Source organism: Hemicordylus capensis, chromosome 1 (assembly GCF_027244095.1).
Source record: "Hemicordylus capensis ecotype Gifberg chromosome 1, rHemCap1.1.pri, whole genome shotgun sequence".
Taxonomy (NCBI): Eukaryota; Metazoa; Chordata; class Lepidosauria; order Squamata; family Cordylidae; genus Hemicordylus; species Hemicordylus capensis.
In genome coordinates, this window is record NC_069657.1 from 52438885 (window position 1) to 52462135 (window position 23251).

The 23251-nt window shown below is 41.9% G+C and overlaps 1 protein-coding gene across 12 annotated transcripts in view; it reads right to left on the minus strand.

The window, feature by feature from the left end:
* Positions 1-200: 200 nt before the first annotated feature.
* The window catches only part of MIPOL1 (mirror-image polydactyly 1), a 324358-nt gene continuing 301307 nt past the window's right edge, over positions 201-23251 (minus strand). For 10 of the 12 annotated variants that reach the window (XM_053275029.1, XM_053275075.1, XM_053275066.1 and 7 more), the window contains 2 exons: positions 9279-9324; positions 201-433 (listed from right to left, as the gene is read on the minus strand). In XM_053275029.1, the coding sequence (XP_053131004.1) occupies positions 380-433; positions 9279-9324 (100 nt within the window). In that variant the 3' untranslated portion in view covers positions 201-379. The remainder of the gene's footprint in view (positions 434-9278; positions 9325-23251) is intronic. The other 2 variants (XM_053275057.1, XM_053275038.1) reach the window with 1 other exon arrangement.

Below are 23251 nucleotides of genomic sequence, written 5' to 3' on the forward strand. Positions count from 1 at the left end.
TGGAGCAACATGGCTACCTATGATTTGCATAGTAGATTACACTTTGTAAAACAACAGCCCTCCATAGAATATTATACACATATGCACACACACACATACAACCCTTCCAAAGATTCACTAACTCTATCAAAATAGATCTGCTACAAAAGTAAATAAATGTTCATGGGGATACCTTTGGACAAATCACAGAACTCAGCAGCCAAGTGGTTAAACATTTATGATTTGATTTTATCTCAGCTTGGAATGTCGTTGGAGTGTCCCACTTCTAACAACTGTTTGCTAAGTTAAGGCTTTAATGTTTACACAGTGCTGAATGAAGCAGCCTGGTCACCAGATGTGAATGTTTCCTCAGAGGGGAGTTTTCAATCAGATCACGGTCCTAATGGTCCCCGCTCCAATCTTCTTCCTCAGGACATCCACCAGCCTTTGCAACCTAGAATTCGGTGTGGGGGGGGAGGGAGGGAAGAAAAGGAAACTAATATTAGGAATGTCCTGACTGAAAGAGACAGTGTTTGCCCTGGACCAATATGTCCCAGGGGTGGTCATGCTAGGAAACAAAGCATTACTGTAACAGATAGGAGCTCCCAAGGCAGAAGGCAGACAATCTGAGAGAAACTTTTAACCTACAACCCAGCCCCATCACAGTCAGAAGAGCGTGTTAACTCATCTCCCACTTTGTAGTAAATACAATATCTGAGGACCTCATGTCTCCTGCGTTTACATAGTACTCTGACAGTTTGTGTGTGAAGCTTCTTACAGAGATGCCATCACACAGACAGCATATTCAGCTCATGGAGGGGGGTGGGGAAAGCCTGCTGTGTGGCGGTTGCTCTCATTACTTGGAACATCCAAGCCTCTCTTGATGCTTAAACTATCTCGGCACTTGTTTTGCGCACAGCTGTGTGCATTCTCTTTATTTATGGTTTCCCATATGTATTAATGCAAAACATGGTTTGCAAAGTAGGAAATGAAGCTCCTCTCACGATCGGTGAGAAGAGCTTCTGTTGGGCTTGCAGACAAGCAGCCGCTTGTAGCTGGGCAGTTGGATTGGCCGCCCACACAGCAATTGCACGGGGCATCCTGGAGAGACCCCCTGAGAGACCCCCGGTTGGGGGTCTACTCGTGTGTTGCCATGCACCGCGGAAACACACGAGCAAAAAAATGAGGTTAATGGAGCACTCGTTCCATTAAGGGGAGGGGGAATTAGGCGGGCTAGCCAGCTTGGGAGCACCGGGCTCACCTGCAAGCCCGGTGGTTCCCATGATCCCTGGAAAGTGGGCTAAGCTCCCTTAGCCCACTTTCCAGGGATCGTGGGAATAGCCTCAATGTGCTACATTGGCTAGTTAATGAAGGGTATCTGGAATCACTTTGGAGTTAGAGGATTAGGATTCCTCCTTCTGCCTCCGACCACAATACCCTACAGCAGGGCTGCACCACTTCAGCGCTCCAGCTGGTTGTTGGACTACAACTCCATCTTCCCTGACTACTGGCCACGGATGATAGGAAATGTAGTACAATAGCAGCTGGGAGGGCCAGTTGTACACCCCTGCCTTACAGTGTGTTCTGTCCATCTAGCAGCCTAGTGGCTCAGATCATTTGTCCCACACCTTTATGTTATGACTATGAAAATTTTCACTGCTTTTCAACAAAAGTGCTCAAAGTGGTTTACGTAGAAAAATAAATAATAAATAAGATTATTCCCTGTTCTAACTTAGCTCTCAATCTAAAAGCAAATATAAAGTAGACGCCAGCAACAACCAGTGAAGGTGTGCTGGTGGGGTTGGATAAGAACAGTTGCTCTTCCTGCTAAATATAGGAGAATCACCACTTTAAAAGGTGCCTCTTTGCTCAGTTAGTAGGGGTTACTACTGCTTGTTGTGCCCATACACTTTTAGCAGCCCATACACTTTTAGCAGACAAGGGCGCTGAGGGAAAAAGCAGATACAATTTTCTCCAAGATCTCCCTCCTCTTCAAATCCTTTCACATCATGCTAAAGGCCACTGCTTCTCAGTGTTGGAAATACTTGAGAATTTGTTTGATTGGAAAACATATAGATTAGATCCTCATCTTTCCAAGTGCTGAGTGCCTGGAATTTCCTTAAACTTCAAAGCAACAAGAGCAATTATTCCTAGGAACAAAAATGATTTTCTTCTGGACATTTAGAGTATATTACTGATGCCACAGGGATGACCCTAATGTTGCCTTTGTGTGGTGAACCATCCTTGCACTAGCTATCATGTGTAGAACTACTCATCATATGGACTGGGGGCATCACATCATATGAACATATGAAGTTGCCTTACACTAAGTCACACCATTTAATCCATCTCACCAGTGGCTCTCAAAAGTTTCAAGCAGAGGTTTCCCTCAGCCCTCCTCCACTTCTTTCCTCAGAGGTTTTCCTTAGTCCTCCTATCTGAAACCATTTCACCTTGATATGATAGGGACTGACTTTCTGTATTCCGTATCTGGGTCAGGCAAGGCATGAGTCAAGAGTTCAATAAAGGAGCTGTCACCGAAGACTGGAATCAAATGGAGAGGTTATTTAGGAGTCAGGAACCCCACCTCTTCTTGGGCTTCAGGCCAGCCTGATCCAAAGCAGGCACATGAGCTAGCGTCCCTCTCCTCCTGAGTAGGTTCATTGGGAGGAAGGCCCCAAGCAGCCAAGTGAGGATTTTACCTCTAGAGCTGGAGCTTGGTCCTGGCACACCAGCATCACTTCTGCTCCTGGGGTCCCTCTTGGCATCAGTGAAGGGAGTTCTAGGCACACAACTGGAAGCTCAATGGAGGCTACTGGGTCCCTAGAGCTAAATGGATCCTCCAAGGGGGTGACCAAAGGAAGGGCAACAAGTTCTGGTTGCTCAAAATCTGTTGAAATCTAGGGGGCTTTTGTTGGGTCTAGGGCCATCTCAGCTGGGGCGTGCTCCTCTTTTGAGATGGTACTCCTTGGGTCAGAGTCTGCGTGGGTCCTGAGAAAACCATGCACTCCACTACTGAGCTAAGGCTGATGCTAAGAGTGGGTTGTCGGTTTCCAAACTCCACTTCGTATTCTGGGAAGCTGCTGTAAGGGGGGGACTCTCAATTTATTTATTTATAGCTAGGTGGGAACGATTTCCACAGAAGGCCATTTTCAGCACAATACATTTTCAGCACAATACTGTAACATGTATTCAAACTGTTAGTTTGTTCTTTAATTCTGAATAGCAGACAGACAGCCCCAAAGATAGAAATGTATCATGTAGTTCTATTTGTGTGTGTGTGTGTGTGTATGTATGTGTGTGTGTGTGTGTGTATATATATGTATATGTATATGTATATGTGTGTGTGTGTGTATATGTATATATATATATATATATATATATATATATATATATATATATATATATATATATATATAAATCTATGTTTTAGGCAACCTTCTCAGAAGGTTCTCCACCAAACAGGGATAAGGGATACACTGAGAGGAGGTTCAGCGCCTTGCACAGGATGTTAAATACATCGACTTTATTGCCACTGGAAGTTCAATGAAACATTAATATAGTACAAAGCAAAAATCAAGTTCCATTAAAATTGTAAGCAGAAGCATTTTAAGTACCAACACTTTGCTCTAATGGAAGAGAGAAAATTCTTCAGCAAAGAAATAACCTGCTCCTTGGTTTTAGTGGTACAAATTGAAACATCTGATAATGACCAAGGTGTACAATGGGTATCGAAACTCTCACATCTCACAGGAGACTCTCGGTTCTCTCCAACTGTGCTTTTTATTGCACTATTCAGACAACTTTATCCTTGAAGCTAGATTAGGCATTCACTATCCAAAAAACAAATGTAGGAAAGAGGGAGGAGAAAGCTAGAGGATTTTCAGCAAGAACCAGGAAACGATGCCAGGTATCTAAAATAGTATTATCTGCTGCACAATACTGAAGAAATTTGCTCTGATCCAGGGAGCCACAAATGCTGGAGAAGGCTACATGCATGCTGCTATGCTTGCAGCTGCTCAGAACATGTTGCTGCATATGATCTGAGTGGGATAAAGCATGGCAGAGGATTCCTCATGAAACCCAAATGCTGAAGGCAGACTTCTTTCTTGTGTACAGCAGCGCAGTCTACATCGTTTCTCTGGATGTGTAAAACATTTCAATGTCAGAACATTTCAACACATAATGGGCCATTCCAAGTCTCAAGCTCAAAACAAAACAGCGTTTAAATAAATGGCCTGTTTTGAGCTCAGAACAAAACAACCCTGTTTCGATGTTTTGAGAGCCATTTCAAAGGGGGGTGTTCCATTGAAAGTTGAAACATCCGGGACCACCGCTGTTTTGATGAAACATTTCAGCCGTCAGCATTTTGTTTCAAGCTCAGAACAAAATGCAAAATCTGTTTTGTGCATATCCCTAATAATTTCATATCCCTTCTGCAGTACCTTTTAACTACTAATTGTTCTTTGTAAAAAAAAAAAAAGTGCAAAGATGCTTTTATACACTGAGCAGGGTATGCTTCACACATAGGGCTACTTATGGGGCAAAATTATGTTCTTCAAGTGGTTAGTAACTTGAAGATTTAAGCCAGTTCTCAAAGGAAAGCAACCCCTGTTCCCATGGGACAAAACATTTCTTGGCCAATGAGGCAATACATGAGAGAGGAGTATTTCTAAATTCTTGTAAATGTAAGTTTGTCTTCTGAAATTCAGATTAGATTTTGCTTTTATTTGGAGTTCCATTTAGAGACTGAATGGTGAACAAGATATAAGGCTGATTTACATTGATCTTACATTGTCAATATTGAGCCCATACAGATGGCCATTTTACCACACACTCTACTACCCATTTACCCACTCGCTGTACCTGATATGTGTTAAAATTCTCATTGGTATTGGGCAAGTTGAAGTAGACAACCAAGTTACTTCAGGGTGAGAGAACTCAGCCTGGGAAAGTTTGGCTGAGCCCTGAATGGGCTCAATGTTGCTTATAGTGCAAGAACAGCTGGAAATTACTTGATCTACTCTGACTGCATGAGTCTGAGAAGTACAGACGAAGCACTATAACACTTCTTATTGTACATTTCATTGTGAAAAGGAAAAAAATATTTAGATGCTATGGCATTTTTAAGGGAGAATAAATGTTGTGATCTTCACAATCAGTATTCCCTTTTCACCCACAGTACATAGAAGGTTTTTCTGGCTTTGTCACTTATCCTCTCAAGAGAGAACAGCAAACCACATTCTAAACCAATGGATTTCAGGATTTAAAAAAACATTTTATAACTTTTTAAAAAAGTAATGCGACTCACATGATGTACAGCAATACAGAACCCTAATGATGCTCCCTGTGTCTGCTATGGACTTCAAGTCAGCCCTGACACTGTTAAGACTGGGCGGTAGCACAAGCTGCATCAGCAGTGGGGTAAACTATGGAAGCGCTACCTGCACAAATGCCTTAACAGCATAACATAACATCTTAACAGCATCAAGATTGTTTTTGAAGTCTGCACCAGCCCTGGAGTGGGACGTTATGACTCCATAATTCTGTGCATCATGTGGGCCTTTATTCCAACTGTTAGAATCTAACATACAGCTCCGGAACCACATCTTCACAAGGTGAGCTCTTCAGCACCCATCAATTGCACCTCTTATGTAGCAGGAATGCCTTTCTACTATCCTTAGCCAGTGCTCCAGGAGGCCAAACACACACCACACACTCTCCACCAGCCTGAAAGGCTTCAAAGCCCAGCTACATGCCATCATCGAGATGCAGTCCTTCCCATCATCCTGGTTCCTGAGTAGCTTCAATTCATGCCCTCACTTTCATTATCAACAGTTGCTAATCGAAGGTTTACATTCACCAGTATTTAAAGTTCCGCAGCCAAATCTTTGTCTTCTCAGCTACTTTCATCACTCAAGTGAATTTCTCTCATGATGTCCATTTACAGCAATCCTTTGCGTGAGAGAATAATACATACTGGAACAAGAGGATGTTGGCTAATGAAACTTTTTTTACACAACAAAGGTCTTTGTTTTCATTTTCTCCCCTTTAGCAACAGAAGGCGGCCCACTAACATCTGCCAAGACATTGAAATGCTACACAAACACTTAAAAATAATATTCTGCATGATGGGGTCGGGGGGGTGGGGATACAATGATTGGAGGGCTTATTTAAGAGACTTTAAAAAGCCCATGCAGGGTGGGAGTTGTGGCCAACCAACATCAGGGAACACCACAGTTGACAAGTCAGTGTGGAGCTGCCCATGCTTGACAAGAAATACCCAGAAGATGAAAGTTGCTGTCTTCTGTTTAACTTTGAAACTGTCAGGCCTCATTGAAAATAATGAGGCTTAACAAGCATGGCTCTTGCTCTTCAAATGAATGATGACGGCTATCATCAAAATGAGGTAGACCACACCGTGGGTAAGGAATGCAGGCCCACTCTGCCTTTTGTTTTACTCTTGATCAGATTTGCAGGTTTACTGAATAGACTTCAGTAGAGAAATCAGGCTTGTTAAACAATAAGGACCCAAATCGGAAACTGCGTTTATAAGCACAAGCTGCAACCCCCAAAAGGCAGGTTCAGCCCCTGGCTCTATGCAAATGCCACTTGTACAGAAAACAGTTAACGTATTTCTCTAGACTCTTATACAATGCTTTTCTTTCCAAAATACTCAGCAAGGTACAAGTATACTAGATTCAGCCCTAGCATGGAGGCAGAATTTATTCTGAAGCTACTTATATTTCCTGGCTGCTATCTCAACACACTCCTTTCAGAGGAGGCCCACCGCAGTCAATGGCATTTGACCATGATCACACATGCTTTAGTTGAATCAGGGTTGAAGTACTGTAACATGCTTTGCGTGAGGCTTTGAAAAGTCTTTGAACAGTTCTGTGAGTTCAAAATATGGCAGCTAGAATTCTAACTGGAGCCAGTTTCATGGAGCATGTCAACTCCATTGTTATTTCATCTGCAATGGCTTCTGATTGATTTCTGAGCCCAACTGAAAGTGCTGGATATTAATTTTAAAGCTCTGAATAACTTGAAACCAGGGACTGTCTCCTACCACATGATCATGCCCTTCCACTCAGATCTTCCAAGTTTTGTTGAAGCACACCATGGAGACAGAAGCAACTTACAGAACAAACCAGGAGTGGCACTTTCTTGAGGCAAGCTGAGACAGTAACCTCAGGCAGCAGATTACTGGGGCATCAGCAGGGTGGCAAGATGCCCCTTGCTACTGCCATCACAGTAGCTCTTTACCATTTTGATCCTTGCAAGCTTTGCAAGCATCGCCTTCTCCTCACACACTTTGCAAAGTCTACAAGAAGCACAAAGATCCCTTCCTCCTTCCCACTCCTCACACCACTTGCAAAGCTTGCACAGGTTGATTTTGAAAGGGCGTTGGCCTTTCCCAGGGTCATGGGGAAAGGCAGCATTTGGTACATTGCCTCAAGTACCGCAATACTTTTTGACCAGAAAAATCTGGCCTCCCCCATTGCCGCAGCAGGCTGTGCCGCCCGTGGCAGTCCCCCAGTCTTTCTCCCCCCCACCCCCGGCGCCGTCTCGAGATCTCACAACTGCGCAGGTGTGCCTTGCATGGCAGGTGGATTTTTTTTTTTTTTAATGAATGTGCATTTAAAACATTTTGGGCTCAGGAGGCCCCCAAAAGAAGGTGGGGGGGGCCTCCCACCAGGGGCACTAGGTGCTAAAATGACCTAGATGCGCCCCTGGCCTCCCCTGAAAGCAGTTCTTAATGAAAAGTCTGTGAAGAAACAATGGTTGACATACTACCTAACAAAGCATGTGCATTAGGAGGCTCTGCAAGGATGTGTTGGGGCCTTGAACTCCAGTCCCTTGTTCTGTTTCGCGAACACTGTTGTGCAGGCAGATGAAACTTCCCAGCTCTGTCTGCACTCCAGAAGCACTATGTAAGAGAGGAAACACACTGCCAGTCCTCAGTGACATATTTCCTCTATTACAGAGCACAAGCAGAGCTTGGAGGTTTCACTTCCTGGCACAATAGTGCACACGGAGGATGTGGGGGGAGTTGCGTGCAGGCTCCTGTTGTGTCCCTGCAAAGTCTCCCAAAACCTGTACGTTGTTAGTTACGATGTCAGCCATAAGTTAGCACTGTTATTTGTTGTTCTTTTATTTTGTATTGCAAAATATGAATAGGGATTTTAAGCTTGATTGGCACAGGTCCTAGCCATAAAATAAAGGAAAACACCAACTTCACATATATACTGATGAGAACTGAGCTGTTGATGACTGACCAGGAGAGAGATCTTGAGGTCATGGTGGACAGCTCACTGAAAGTGTCATCTCAGTGCTAATTCTATGCTAGGAAGGGGATTGAAAATAAAAATGCTAATATTATAATGCCCTTATACAAATGTATGGTGCAGACACATCTGCAGTACTGCATACAGCTTTTGTCACCGTATCTTAAGAATGATATTGTAGAACTGGAAAAAGTACAGTAGAGAGCAACCAAGATGATCAGGGGCCTGGAGCACCTTCCGTATGAGGCTAGGCTACAGCATCTGGGGCTCTTTACCTTGGAAAAGAGGCGACTAAGGGGAGACATGATGGAGGTGTATAAAATTATGCATGGAGTGGAGAGGGTGAACAGAGAGAAACATTTCTCCCTCTCTCACAAAACTAGAACCTGTGGTCACCCCATGAAAATGAAGGTTGGGAAATTTAGGACCAATAAAAGGAAGTACTTTTTCACACAGCGCATAATTAATCTATGGAATTCTTTGCCATGGATGTTGTGATGGCCACCAGCTTGGATGGCTTTAAAAGGGGCCTAGACGGATTCATGGAGGACAGGTCTATCAATGGCTACTAGTCTGGTGGCTGTGGGCCACCTGCAGTCTCAGAAGCACAATGCCTCTCAATACCAGCTGCAGGGGCGCAACAGCAGGAGAGAGGGCATGCCCGTACCTCTTTCCTGTGGGCTCCCCAGAGGCATCTGGTGGGCCACTGTGTGAAACAGGATGCTGCACTAGATGGGCCTTGTGCCTGATCCATCAGGGCTGTTCTTATGATGCTTATTACTGATACGACTCCCAACTGACTTAAACCAAACACACTAACATTTTAAATGATTCAGCTGTATTGCCAAGCCATGGTTTGGTATTATGTGAATGACTCTGGCTGGACTTCTAGGCTTGTGTAGTTTTCACCTCTGCCTGCATGTGGCGATTCCCTCCCTCCTTTCTTGGTATGGGGAAAAAAACCCATAGTTCATAATTTGGTTCAACCAGTAAGTGACTGCTTGTGCTTACCTTCCAATTAGGACTGCAAATCTGTTTCAAGTCCTGGTTTCCAATCCTGGTATGTAGAACAAGGGTGAATCATACTTTGCTGATGTAGACAAAATTACCACTTATCATTTGCTTCAAAACTGGAAAAGAGGGAGGGAACCACCGCATATATAACTAAACTATCCCAGTTATAAAGTTCTGTTTCTTGCCATAATGCATCTTCCATGTGCACATAATTATATTTTGCAGGACGATGTAGGAAGTGAGCACTACATATTAGAAACAACTGAACATTTATTTGTACACAATATCACTGTTAGGGGAATTTACTATGATTTAAATACTTATTTTTATGCATGAAAATATTTCTGTCACCAAGCTTTTTCATTTGGAATGGCTTGGGTCTTCTAAGGAACCTGGGACAAGAAAAAAAGTTCAAAAGGAACAATTATATAATCAATCTGAATGTCTGGACCTTATATCCTAGAAACTGTCTAGACACTAAATTGGCAACATGATGTTTTGGCCTTAAACTCTATGCTATGTGTGTGTATAACACTGAATACTCCTTTTCTCTAGAATGGCTGCTGTTTAGATGAGCTTGGCAAAGAGTTAGGAGAGAGTGTGAATCTTGCTGAGGTTCATGACTTCTTGGGGGGAAAACGGAGACAGTATGCTACCAGTACGCTTCAGGAAGTGGCAATTTCTCCTCCCTTCAGACTAATAAATAACGGTGGCACAAATGTTGTCTATAGTAAAGATAGCTCAGTTTAATGTACAAACTATTTGTTTGCTAATGCATGTGAGTCTAAGTTCACATATATGAACAGGAATTACATCACCAATGAAACACTGGTGGTACAGTTCTTGAGGGGGGAGGATTATTACACAGCAGCAAGCAAGACAAAAGAGGGAGGACAGCTCCCATTCAGTCTGGAAAAACAGGATAAGAACCCCAAGGGTGTTGGAAAAGAATTTTGATATAGAACACTTAAAGTTTTGCTATTGTGCCTAATGGGTTTTCAGGAAAATAGCTCCACCTTAAAAGTGATAGGATCTCCTCATTTTGTATGTGTCAAAGTCTTCTGTCCTTCCATTTTCTTTGAGGGCAGAAGGATTTTTCCTATCACCTCTGAAGAAGAAGAAGACATTGGCTGACATTCAAAAGACAGTGACTGACATGCTGGACAGTGCAATGTGAACAGTTCTGAACTACTTGTGATGTTGCGGGTGTCTAAAACAACAGTACAGTGTTGTTCAAGAGCACTCTTTCAATAATATTTAAAATTGCACAATCGCACATGTGCAATGATACTTTCATTGGAAATAAAGGAAGTATCATGTGCAAGTGCGATTGCACATTTTAAAATATTAGCTAGCACAAGAGCGCTTTTGTGCCACATAAAAAGAGGGCACAACAAAGCTATTTTCCCCAAGCATCTCCAACAAACGGCTATCCAACCTATAATTCAAGACTTCCAGTGAGAGAAAACTCCCCTCTAGGAAACTGGTTCCCTTATCAAATGCTTTTAATTAAGTGTGTGTGTGTGTATAAACACACACACACACACACACACACACACACACACACACACACACACACACACACAATCTCATAAAAGCCCACATCACAATATTTGCAGAGCTATGGGTGCCAGGAGCTCTTTCCCTGGGTGCCAGTGAGCTATGTGGAGCATCGGCGTGACTGCAGAAAGGAGCAGCGTTTTATGCAGAGAAGCAGCAGCCATTTGGCTGCAAACCCCTGCTAACTTGGCAGAGGCACCTTTTAACATGGTGATTCTCTTTATTTAGCAGGGGGAGAGTAACTGGCCCTATCCACCCTCAGCACAGTACGTGCAGTAACTGTTGATGGTATCTACCTTATGTTTCATTTTAGATTGTGAGCCCTTTGGGCTCAGGGTTCCATCTTATTTGTTTGTTATTTCTCTGTGTAAACTGCCCTGAGCCATTTTTGGAAGGGTGGTATAGAAATCAAATCAATAGATAGATAGATAGATAGATAGATAGATAGATAGATAGATAGATAGATAGATGTGTTTCCTCCTGTGGGCCACCTCCAGCCTCAGAGGCGTGATGCCTCTCAATACCAGTTGCAGGGGAGCCACAGCAGGAGAGAGGGCATGCCCTCACCTCTTGCTTGTGGGCTTCTCAGAGTCATCCAGAGGGCCACTGTGTCAAACAGGATGTGGACTAGATAGGTCTTGGGCCTGATCCAGCAGGGCTGTTCTTAGGTTAAAACAGATGCTTTTAATTTTTGTTCTGTTTCATCCTACTTACAGGTAGTTGTATTTTTGTCTTTCAAGCAACCAGATACTGTTACCGTATAACAACATGAAATAATAGCTCTTGAAAACCCTTCCATGATGCAGTCTGCCACTGCTAATCAGAGTGACAACTGGAAGTGCCTTGTGCCTATCATCACTTTTAATGCTCACCAGAAGCATTATGCTTATTGTGAAAAAGGCAAACATGAGAGGCCAAAATGTGATGATGTATCCTGGTTCCTTAAAAACAGAAAGAGGGAGCACGTGAAACTGCACTTACTCAGCTTGCTTGGTTTCCTTTATTTGGAGAACTTCTTTCAGATTTGCATCTGTTTTATCTGTTGTATTGTTTTTATGCCTGTATTTTATATGTTTTTATTTTTTTATTTTTAGCTTGATGTTTTATTGCCTTTTTATTGTATGTCTTAACTTTTGTAAACCGCCTTGGGGTTGTCTTTTAACAAAAGGCGGTATATAAATGTAACAATAAATAAAAACAATAAAAATAAATTTGTGTTATGAAACACAGGCCTGGATTTGAATGGTTATCCAATGGTGTTTGGTTTTGACAGACCTGAAACAGCTTGGCTCAGGTAACTTGAATGGCTGGGGATAAAAGGGAGGGGAATAATGGAGTTTGACATCCAGACTAACAAAATGTGCACACAGCACATGCTATGTGGGAAAAGCTATTTCCATTTCCTTTCATTCTGAAGCAGATTGTGACTTCTGGAAATGCCTCCATGGGTTGGTCAGCCCTCAAGGACATTTTTTTTGTGTGTGGGGGGATCTGTGTCACAGCTGGCAACCACCCCTCCATTGTAGAGTGTGCTGCACATTCCGTGCATACATTATTTTTTAGTCTGGATGTTGGCTGGTGTCTTTTTGTGTGTGCCTGTTGAGGAGATACATTTGGCACATATATTTTTGATCGCTGCAAGTTTTTACTTTTCACATTGACCCCTGTTTCCTGGAAGACGGTGAGGAGCTATATCTCCACACTGCCATAGGCCATAGGAGTCACAGGAGCAGGTGTCAATTGTGAGGACCACTGCATTGTTATCATTACAGAGGAGTCTGAAAATGAGAAGCGCAGCAGCCGCAGCGGAGCATTTGGGGTTTTCAGGAGGAAATGCATTTTGTATTTGTGATGTGGGCAGGGGTGTAACAAGGCTGGAGTGGGCCCAGAGACAAAATTTTAAAATGGGCCCCTCGCTGATACACACACACTTTTCACAATATATAGTCATGTGACTTGCCTCGGGGGGGGGCCTCGAGGCATGCGGGCCCCCAGGCAGCCGCCTCCCCTTGCCTAATAGTAGTTACGCCCCTGGATGTGGGCTTTTATGAGATAATTTGAGATTAATATAGTTTTGTCATTTTAGATAACATAGATATGTATTGGTTTTCTTGATTTGTCTTTGGGTTTGCTTCAGTGGCATCTCCGTGAATGTGAATTCTAGCATTAAAACAGAGAACAGTTACAATGGTCTGAGGTTAAATGCTGAGAGCCCTTTATCTCAGTCTCATGTAAGTACCATTGTCTGTTGGTAGAAAAGAATAAAAGCAATATTTTGGCAAGATGGTCGATTGTTTACTACTGCACAACACTCACAGAATGCTCCAATTTCTTCACAAAATTAAGCTGGAATTTGGGGAGGCATTTAAGGTCCCATTCAACTTTTAACTATTTACCAAAACCCTAAGTTGCAGATCAAATTACCTGTGGCATCTGCATCAAGTTAATACTTTAAAAAGTTAATGTCACAAGGATTTAAAAGGTCTGCTCAACTGTGAAAAACAATAGTTATTTTCATATGAACATATTTCATCTGCAGCCACCAAAAGGGTGTTTCTGCAGGCCAAGCATCTGGCAGAACTTCACAATTAATACAAACAAAAACGTAAAAGCTTGGCGTAGTTTTTAATCTAGCTATATTATTCAAGGTGGCCTTCTTCATATTTTTACCAACATTTTAGTAGTTACATTTTATTCTTTAAGCCAAGTTTTTGTACTGTTTAAGAATTATTTTTTTAGAGGAATGATTCACACACACACACACACACACACACACGCCAAAAAAAAAAAAAAAAGGCAAGCAAAGTGGTATGGATTTATTATATTTGGAAAGAAATGATTTAAGAAAACAATCATTGCTGGGATGCTTGCCTTTTTCAAGATAGAAAAATGGGCCTAACAACATAAGTTATCTTGCAGTCATTCAAAAGTCACAGTAGAGTAATGCCTTTATTAGGACTCACTAAAACCCAGCTCCTTAATTAGGACCCTATATGTTCTGGTTAGTGCTGCAGACAGATCTGCAAGATTTTATTTTTTATAAAATGGCACCCAAGGCATATACTCCCCTTCTCATCCCCTCTTTCCTGTTTAGGTTATCATATGCTGAGACTTGTCATAACATCTAAACCCGCCAATCTCAGCATATCCTAGAGAATACTTGCTCCAAAGAACCTGAGTTCTGAAACTAAGCTCAGATAAGCAATGCAAAGCGCATATTAACACCTCAACTAACTTCAGATCCAGGTTTCTGATCTCAGGTTCAATGCAGCAAGTAGGTTAGGATATGCCAGGACTGGAGTCACAACCAATCTTGGCATATGATAACCTACACAGGAAATAGGCATGTGTGTGGTGATGAGAAGGGGAATGTGTGCTCCTGTGGGAACATGCACGAACCTTTGGCTCCACATTAAGAGTGAACCTGCCCTATTAGACCTCAACACCAAATCCAGTCTTTTTGAGATCTTGTTTCTTTGCTTTACATGAGCCTGAAGATTTTTAGAAAACTTGGAAGCTTGTTTACTGCTTTGTGACATTTTAGTGGGTCCTAAAAATTGTTTTATTCTACTGTGGCTTCTGGACCCCCCCCCCCCAATGTACCAACATGGCTACCTACAATTTCTGCAGTTATTCAAGTAATGTTTTTTTTTTTAAGGAATCTAATAGTTTTCTACAGAACAATTAGTATGGATTTTAAAGCACTAGGTAAACATATGTCTAAGTTTGGGAGCAGTGTACAACTCTAAGACCTAGTATGTTTGTGTTATTGGTCTTTCTAAACAGTAGGTTTTTCTGGGCTGGTTTACATCATTTAACTTCACTATGCCAACATCTGAGTTTGCTCTGAAGTATTCTACAACAAGCTGACATTATACAACAGTAGCCTCTAAGCTAGCTTAGTATATTTTACCATTGATAAATCAATGTACAAACTTCCATCTCTCTGAAGCAGGTATAAGCAAACTGTAAATGAACACTCAGGTCAAAAATGGGATGTTGTGATTATGTTGACTCTGAAAACATTTGACTTTCATAGAATGCAGTGTATTGTTTGGGGTGAAATGTTGTAGCACTGCCAGCATATTTGTGGAGTGTAAAGGTGAATATTGTTTCAGGAATAACAACTGTACTCCAATTATCCATAAGTAAAAAAAAATATTTTAAATACATCAGCTTGACAAGTCCCCACATTCTTCTACATGCAGAGATTCTGCACTGTGTACAATGAAGAAAGCCCCTGCACACATGAAGCTTCCTTTCTCTTTTATATCAATGGGAAGTCATGTTCATGCAGGACTCCACAGAACCTTCACATTATTTCCTTTATTGCTTATACTTGCAATTTCATGCCAAGAATAAGTCAATTCTGTGACCCAAATATAACTTACAACTTAAGCAAATATGGACAGAGTTTCTTATGTTGCGTAATTTATTTACTACTTTTACTAGTCACAATACAGGAACAAAGTGTTATGTACTTAAGCCCCATATCTAGATAGGCTCTTAGGCAGTGCTGGGGAGAAGACAGCTGTCATGGTGCACGTCAGCAGCAACGATGTGGGGAAATGTAGTCAGGAGGTCCTGGAAGCCAAATTTAGGCTGATAGGTAGCATACTGAAGTCCAGGACCACCAAGGTAGCATTCTCAGAAATGCTACCTGTTCCAAATGCAGGTACAGTAAGACAGGCAGAGCTGAGGGATCTCAATGCATGGATGAGACGTTGGTGCCGGGAGGAGGGGTTTAGATTTGTTAGGCACATTTTTGGCCAAGCAAGGCCTGTACAAAAGGGAGGGCCTGCACTTGAACTAAGATGGAACCAGACTGCTGGCACTTAAAATAAAAAAGGTTGCAGAGCAGCTTTTAAAATGACGCCTGGGGACTAGCTGACAGGAGCTGGGCAGTATCCGGTTCAGCAAATGCCTTCCTTTAAAGTGTGAGGGTGTAAAGGATTCAGATTAAAGAGAAGGGGACAGAGCAGAAGCACATAAAGAGCAGACAGAAGGCTGTGCCAGCTGGTCAAAGAGTCAAAAGAAAGATAGCATACACCAGGTAAGAGATTCACATTAGCTTGAATCTTGGTAAACAACCACAGTAACTTAGTTTTGTCTATTTTAAACTAGATCATTTGATTTAATTAAGTTTAATATGCAATTCTGTCCATTAGTTACAAATTTCAGCACTATTTCACTCTTTCCTGACATTTTTATGACACAGTAAGCACCTCAACAGATTATCCAAAGCTGCCTTTAATTTCACCAATAGTTAATATGACTGTGGCCAAGTCAGTAAGCTGGGAACAGGAGGTTCCGGGTGAGCAGGCACTCCCAGTGGGTGTGTAATGTGTGAACCCAAAATCCACTAGTTTCCACATGGGATAACCAAGATTCTACTAAGATTTCTGCCTAACTTCAAATCTAGGTAACAAATTTCAGGCAACTCTTGGGCTGAAGTCAATAAGGCAACATAGGAACCTGCAGCTGGTGGGTTTACACAACACACTTGCTGGGGGCATACACTCACCAGGAACCTCTGGTTCCTGGCTTACTGACTTGGTGGCGATCATGTGAAGCCATCCATAGATAAATGTTTTGCTGGTTGTTAGAAGTAGTTTTAGGTTATGCACATCCATGTTCAAACAGGGTAACTGACTTCTTTGTAAGAGAACATTGGACCTGCTTTTGCAATGTATGTTCTCTTATCAGGATAACACTGCAATTCTTTCCTTTGTTTACATCATGCTAATTCAGATTCCCAACATCTCATTAGGACATGAGGTTTGCACCTGAGATTGCACAATTCACATTCAGATCCTCCCCATGAATACTGTAGCAACACGATAATAAATAAATAAATAAATTTAAATAGGATAATAAATGAATGAATGAATGAATGAATGTGCCATACTACATGGTCATCAGATTCTATTAACAATAAGAGAGAGTTATCATTGTGATAACTTCCCTAATGCATTAAAAACACAGCGAGATGCCAGGGCGCAGGAAGGCAGGAAATGCCATTACTGAGGCTGTCTAGAATTACTTTTAGAATGCAGTCTTGAACACACTTGCTAGTGAGTTAGCTCTATTGAACACAGTGGGACTAACTTCCACGTAAACATGCATAGGATCGTGCTGTTTAATCCTTCACTCTATTTTCCCATCTGTGCATTCTCATCAGGATAGAGTGTGACAGTCCTTGATAATCAAGGGCCTTGATTTGATATTTTCAGCCAATAAAGTGATTAATCACTACATCTGGAAGGATCACTCCTTCTTGACCTCTTCAGGTAGTTACAGCAGCTGAAAGAACTGTTTGAGGAAATAATGAGAGAATACCTGCTTTGTCTTTTCATCTTTCATATAAGCTGGAAAATCCATACACTGTATACTTTTCCAGAAAGTAATATTTTGATTGCATTACTCAGGCAGAGTTCATGAACTAGCCACACAGTAGGTGGTTCTGTATAAAATCTGCAGACATTTTTGGACAAATTCAGAGTGTCTTCTTGCTTGCATTTTCAGACTGTCCCAACTCAAAAGACTTGAGACAATTAAGAACAATATGTTAATGAGTAGAATTAATAGAGCCTACTTTTGGTTTCTTTTTATATGGTGATTCTTATTTAGGATCCCATCCTGTGTGCTGTGAATTTGGTTTGTATCCAACCATCAGTAAAGGAGTTACAAAGGAATGTTGTCTGTACTTTCAGTGGCCACCATCTTGAACCAACCGGGTGGATCACCATCAGGGTCCCCTAGGTCCTGGGCAGTGAATTTGGTTTGTATCAGATAGTAAGCAAATAGGTTACAAAGAATGCTGCCAGTACTTTGAGTAGGTACCATCTTGAAACAAGCTGGCAAAACCCTCCACCAAAAAAACCATTGGTCTCCTAGGATCCTCTCCTTTGTGCTGTGAATCTAATTTGTATTAGTCTACAAACACAAAGGTTATTAGAAGAAAACAGACACAAAGACTTGGCAATCTCATAAAACTTTGTTTTATGAGGAAGCAGCTAAAGCAACTCTGAGCCTGTGGGGGTAGATGGGATCGATTTAAATCAATCAATCAATCAATCAATCAATCAATGCAAAGTGCTGAGGCTTACTTTTAAAGCCCTACATCATCAATCATCATCATCATCATCATCATCATCATCATCATCATCATTAATTCAATTTCTATACCGCCCTTCCAAAAGTGGCTCAGGGCGGTTTACACAGAAAAATAATAAATAAATAAGATGAATCCCTTCTCACAAAGGGCAAACAACCTAAAAAGAAACATAAGTCAGACACCAGAAATAGTCACTGGAAGTACTGTGCTGGGGGTGGATAGGGCCAGTTACTCTCCCCCTGCTAAATAAAGAGAATCACCACGTTAAAAGGTGCCTCTTTGCCCAGTTAGCAGGGGTTGGGATACAGGTACATGAAGTAATGCCTGCTCCCTTATGTTTCTGCACTGAGATCTTCAGATGCCCTTCACTGGGTACGCCTGCCTTAGGAGGTAGGCAGGTGGCAACAGGGGAGAGAGTCTTCTCAGCTGTGGTCCCCTGCTAGTGGAATTGTCTCAACAGGGAGGCTCAACAGGAAGGACGTTAGGTGCACTAGGTGAAGACCTCTTTATTCTCACAGGCCCTTTTAGAAACATCTGTTCTGGTTCAATTTCAACTGCTGTTTTTATCTGTTGTACCTAATTTATTTTAACCATTGTTATTGCATGCTACTGTGTGTATTTTTAAATAGAAAAACTTCCTAAAAATATCCTAAACAAACAAACAAACAAACAAATAATTTTTCTCTTTTGACAACACTTGATCAAGGAGTGAATTCACATAAACTATTGTTTCTGTCACAAGGTGGCTTTTCTTCATCACCTCATGGATATTAATGTGGTGTTCCATTTTGTGAAGGCTTCACATTATCAGATTACAGGCAGCTTTTATTCTAAAGTTTACTATTATTTTCAGAACAAAATTTTAAAATTTTAAAATTATCTTGGATAATTACTTAAAGTAGAATTTGTTCTTCACAGCAAATGCCAAAGATGCACCACCTGTAAATGAAGCCCAACATCATATATAAGGTGGATTCACCCAAACGTGCATAAATGTTTACATTTTCCATGCACAATTTTTTAAAAAATAAAATTTTATTAGAATTTCCCCCTTCAAAATACAATTACAGATAGGTATCATATTATGACACATATTTATAACATCAATTGCCCCTGCATCGTTCAATTAAATAACCAGTTTTGAACATACAGACTAGAATCAGCTGGTTTCTACAAATGAACATTCACTTTCACCAAGGGTAAATGTAGTTTAGAGATTTAGGGTCATGCAGTTCTCTCCAAACTGTGGGAGTGGGCGACAAAATGGCAAATGCAGTTCAATGTTAGCATGTGTAAAGTGATGCACATTAGGACGAAAAACCCCAACTTCAAGTATATGCTGATGGGATCCGAGCTGTCGGTGACGGACCAGGAGAGGGATCTTGGGGTTGTGGTGGACAGCTCGTTGAAAGTGCCGACTCAATGTGCGGCAGCTGTGAAGAAGGCAAATTCAATGCTAGGGATCATTAGAAAGGGGATTGAAAATAAAACGGCTAATATTATAATGCCCTTATACAAAACTATGGTGCGACCACACTTGGAGTACTGCGTACAATTCTGGTCACCACATCTTAAAAAGGACATTGTTGAACTGGAAAAGGTGCAGAGGAGGGCAACCAAGATGATCAGGGGCTTAGAGCACCTTTCTTATGAGGCAAGACTACAACACCTGGGGCTTTTTAGTTTAGAAAAAAGATGACTGCGGGGAGACTTGATAGAGGTCTATAAAATCATGCATGGTTTGGAGAATTTGGAGAGAGAGAAATTCTTCTCCCTCTCACACAACACTAGAACCAGGGGTCACTCCATGAAACTGATTGCCAGGAGGTCTAGGACCAACAAATGGAAGTACTTTTTAACACAACGCGTGATCCACTTGTGGAACTCTCTGCCACAGGACGTGGTGACAGCCAACAACCTGGATGGCTTTAAGAGGGGTTTGGATAACTTCATGGAGGAAAGGTCCATCAATGGCTACTAGTCGGAGGGCTGTGGGCCACCTCCAGTCTCAAAGGCAGGATGGCTCTGAGAACCAGTTGCAGGGGAGTAATGGCAGGAGAGAGGGCACGCCCTCAACTCCTGCCTGTGGCTTCCAGCAGCATCTGATGGGCCACTGTGAGAAACAGGATGCTGGACTAGATGGGCCTTGGGCCTGATCCAGCAGGGCTGTTCTTATGTTCATTGGGTCCTTACTCTCTTCTGTATATTTCCAGAAGGGTTCCCACCTGGCATAGTATAGTGCACTTAAGTTTTGATTGGTAGCATTTTTCAGTAGTAAAGAAATTTTATCCATAACCATTGTATATTCTGTTGAACCTCGTTCTAATTGAAATGTGCCCTTTTTTCTTCCAATGTGAGGCAATGACAAATTTCGCAGATATAGTTAGGAGGTGAAAGAGTTCTTTGTTTGAAGTGGTGAGTTGAGACTGTAGTGGTAAGTCCAATAAATAATTCATTGGGCTTAACTCTAGGTCTATGTTTAATATTGCTTTAATGTTTGTGTACTTGTAGCCAAAATTTGTATATAAATGAATAAAGCCACCATTGGTGATAGAAAGAGCCCTTTTCCCTGCAGCCTTTCCAACACAAGTGGGACATATCTGGATTTGTCACAGCTAAGTTTGAGGGGGAAAGAAATATCCAGCAGTATTAAGAAATGAATAACTTCTTATAGTGACTGAATGGAATATCTTTGAAGGAAGTGGAAATCCAACTCTCTTTCTACATTTTTCTCAACCATTACTGCTGTCAAAGATAATTAGACATTAACATTCACCCCACCACAGCATTTCTCCAGTGGCTGTTACTGGTGTCTCTGCTGTGTTTCTTTTTAGATTGTGAGCCTCTTTGGGACGGGAAACCATTTTATCTATGGAGCAGAGATGTGCAAAGATCTGGTTTCAACTAAGTGCTGAAGCTGAATCATCTGCATATCACCTCTGGCCCTCTGAGGAGGTGGTGGCTCACAGTGCTTGCTTCTATGCAGAGTGGTCCGCTTTGCAGCACCTGGAATGGTGGCCTTAAAGGGATTCAGAGCCACAGGAAGTCCCACTGACATCTTAGAAGGCATGTAGCAAATATGTCTCCAAGAGTTGCACAGCCCTCAAGGACATATTTTTGGGCTTCAGTGGGCTTCAGTGGGAAAGAGAGACTGTTGAAAACTGCCCATTACCCCTTGCACAACTGTGCAGTGTTATTTATTTATTATTTATTTATTTAAAATATTTGTATACTACCTACTACCAAAGTCTCTAGGCAGTTTACAGCAATAAAACAAACCAAGAAATTTTAACAGTTAAAATGTATAAAAAGATCAAATTAAAAAACCTATTAAAGCTACCAAATAGCTAAAAAGCTTGGCTGTAGAGATGTGACTTTAGTAGTTTCTTAAAAGCCAACAGGGATCTCAGCAGGAAGTGCCTTCCACAGCTCTGGGACAACTACAGAGAAGGCTCTTTGGAGTCGTCACCAGACAAGCTGGTGGCACCCTCAAACGAACCACTCCTGAAGATCTTAATCGGCAGTGGGGTTCATAATGAAGAAGGCATTCTCTTAAAAACCCTGGGATCAAGCCATTAAGGACTTGAATCTATTTCTCCAAGGAGTTACCTCTTCCAGAAGGAACTCGAGGAGAGGAGAGCTGGTTCGAGGAGAGGAGAGCTGGTTCGAGGAGAGGGGAACTGGTCTTGTGGTAGCAAGCATGCCTTGTCCCCATAGCTAAGCAGGGTCTGCCCTGGTTGCATCTGAATGGGAGACTTGATGTGTGAGCACTGCAAGATATTCCCCTCAGGGGATGAAGCTGCTCTGGGAAGAGCAGAAGGTTTCAAGTTCCCTCCCTGGCTTCTCCAAGATAGGGCTGAGAGAGATTCCTGCCTGCACCCTTGGAGAAGCTGCTGCCAGTCTGTGAAGACAATACTGAGCTAGATAGACCAATGGTCTGGCTCAGTATATGGCAGTTTCCTATGTTCCTATGACTTTATATGTAAGAACCAGCACTTTGTATTTTGCCTGGAAACCTATTGGTAGCCGGTGTAGTGTTGTTGTTGTTTTTTAAAAAACGGAGTGATATGGTCTCTTTGGGATGTCCCGGAGACCAATCAGGCAGCAGCAATCTGCACCAATTGTAGTTTCTGAACTACGTACAAGGCAGCCCCACATAGAGTACATTGTAGTAGTCAAACCTGGAGGTTACCAGCATGTGCACCTCTGTCTTAAGGTCACTCACTTCCAGGAAAGAGCACAGTTGGTGAATCAGCTGAAGCTGACAGAAAATATTCCTGGCCACTGCCTCCAACCTGAGGTATCCGCGAGAGGGTTGGGAACAGAAGGACTCCCAAACTAAGAACCTGTTCCTTCTGGAAGAGGTAACTCCTTGGAGAAATAGATTCAAGTGTCATCAGCACATCGATAACACCCTGCACCAAATCCCCTGATGATCTCTCCCAGTAGTTTCATGTAGATGTTAAAAAGCACTGGAGATAAGATGAAGCCCTGAGGGACACTATACAAAAGCTCTCTCTAGTGTTAGTCTGGATGTCAGTCACTGTTTGTTTTGATTAAAATATTGAGAAGGGTTATGTTATAAACTTGTAAAGTTTTTCTATTCTTTTAGTATGACTCAGATTTCATGACTATTCCCAGAATTTCCTTTGTCAAGACACTGCTAGCAGACAGTACATAACTCTGAATCTAACTTGCCTTGAAATTAGTGGACTTTCTATTAAAAGTTGTTTGTGTGCACATGGCCTTAGTTATACCCTAGTGATAATTGATCTAGTAGATGGTTGACTTTCTTTATAACTTATAACTATACCGTACATGTCAGCTCCTGAAAGAACCCTTCTGTACAAATGAATTTTCCTGAGTGGAGTAATAACTGGGATTACCAAAGGGTTTAAAACAACTGTGATGTGTGCAATCAGTCTTAAATACCTAAATAAACTTTGTAAGTTCTCAGTTGGATCACACACAACCTCCTTTATACATTGCAATTAGTCTTAATTCTACACAAACCTTAATCCCTAAGGCAGACTTAGTTTGCACACCCACCGTCACAAAATCCAGTGACTTTACTGTGCCCTTTATTCACATATTCCATAGCTTATATGCCAATTAAAGACAATCTCTCCACCTTATGTGTTGGGAACCTTACTTTCTTCAGTTTCAGACTTTCTTCTGTACCTGCTCTACGGAACCTTGCATCACTTGTATTTCACTCTGTAGAATTCCTTAAATGTTCCCAGTACACCTGCTGCATTCTGGAGAACTGGCACCTGCCTAGCACGCTTATATA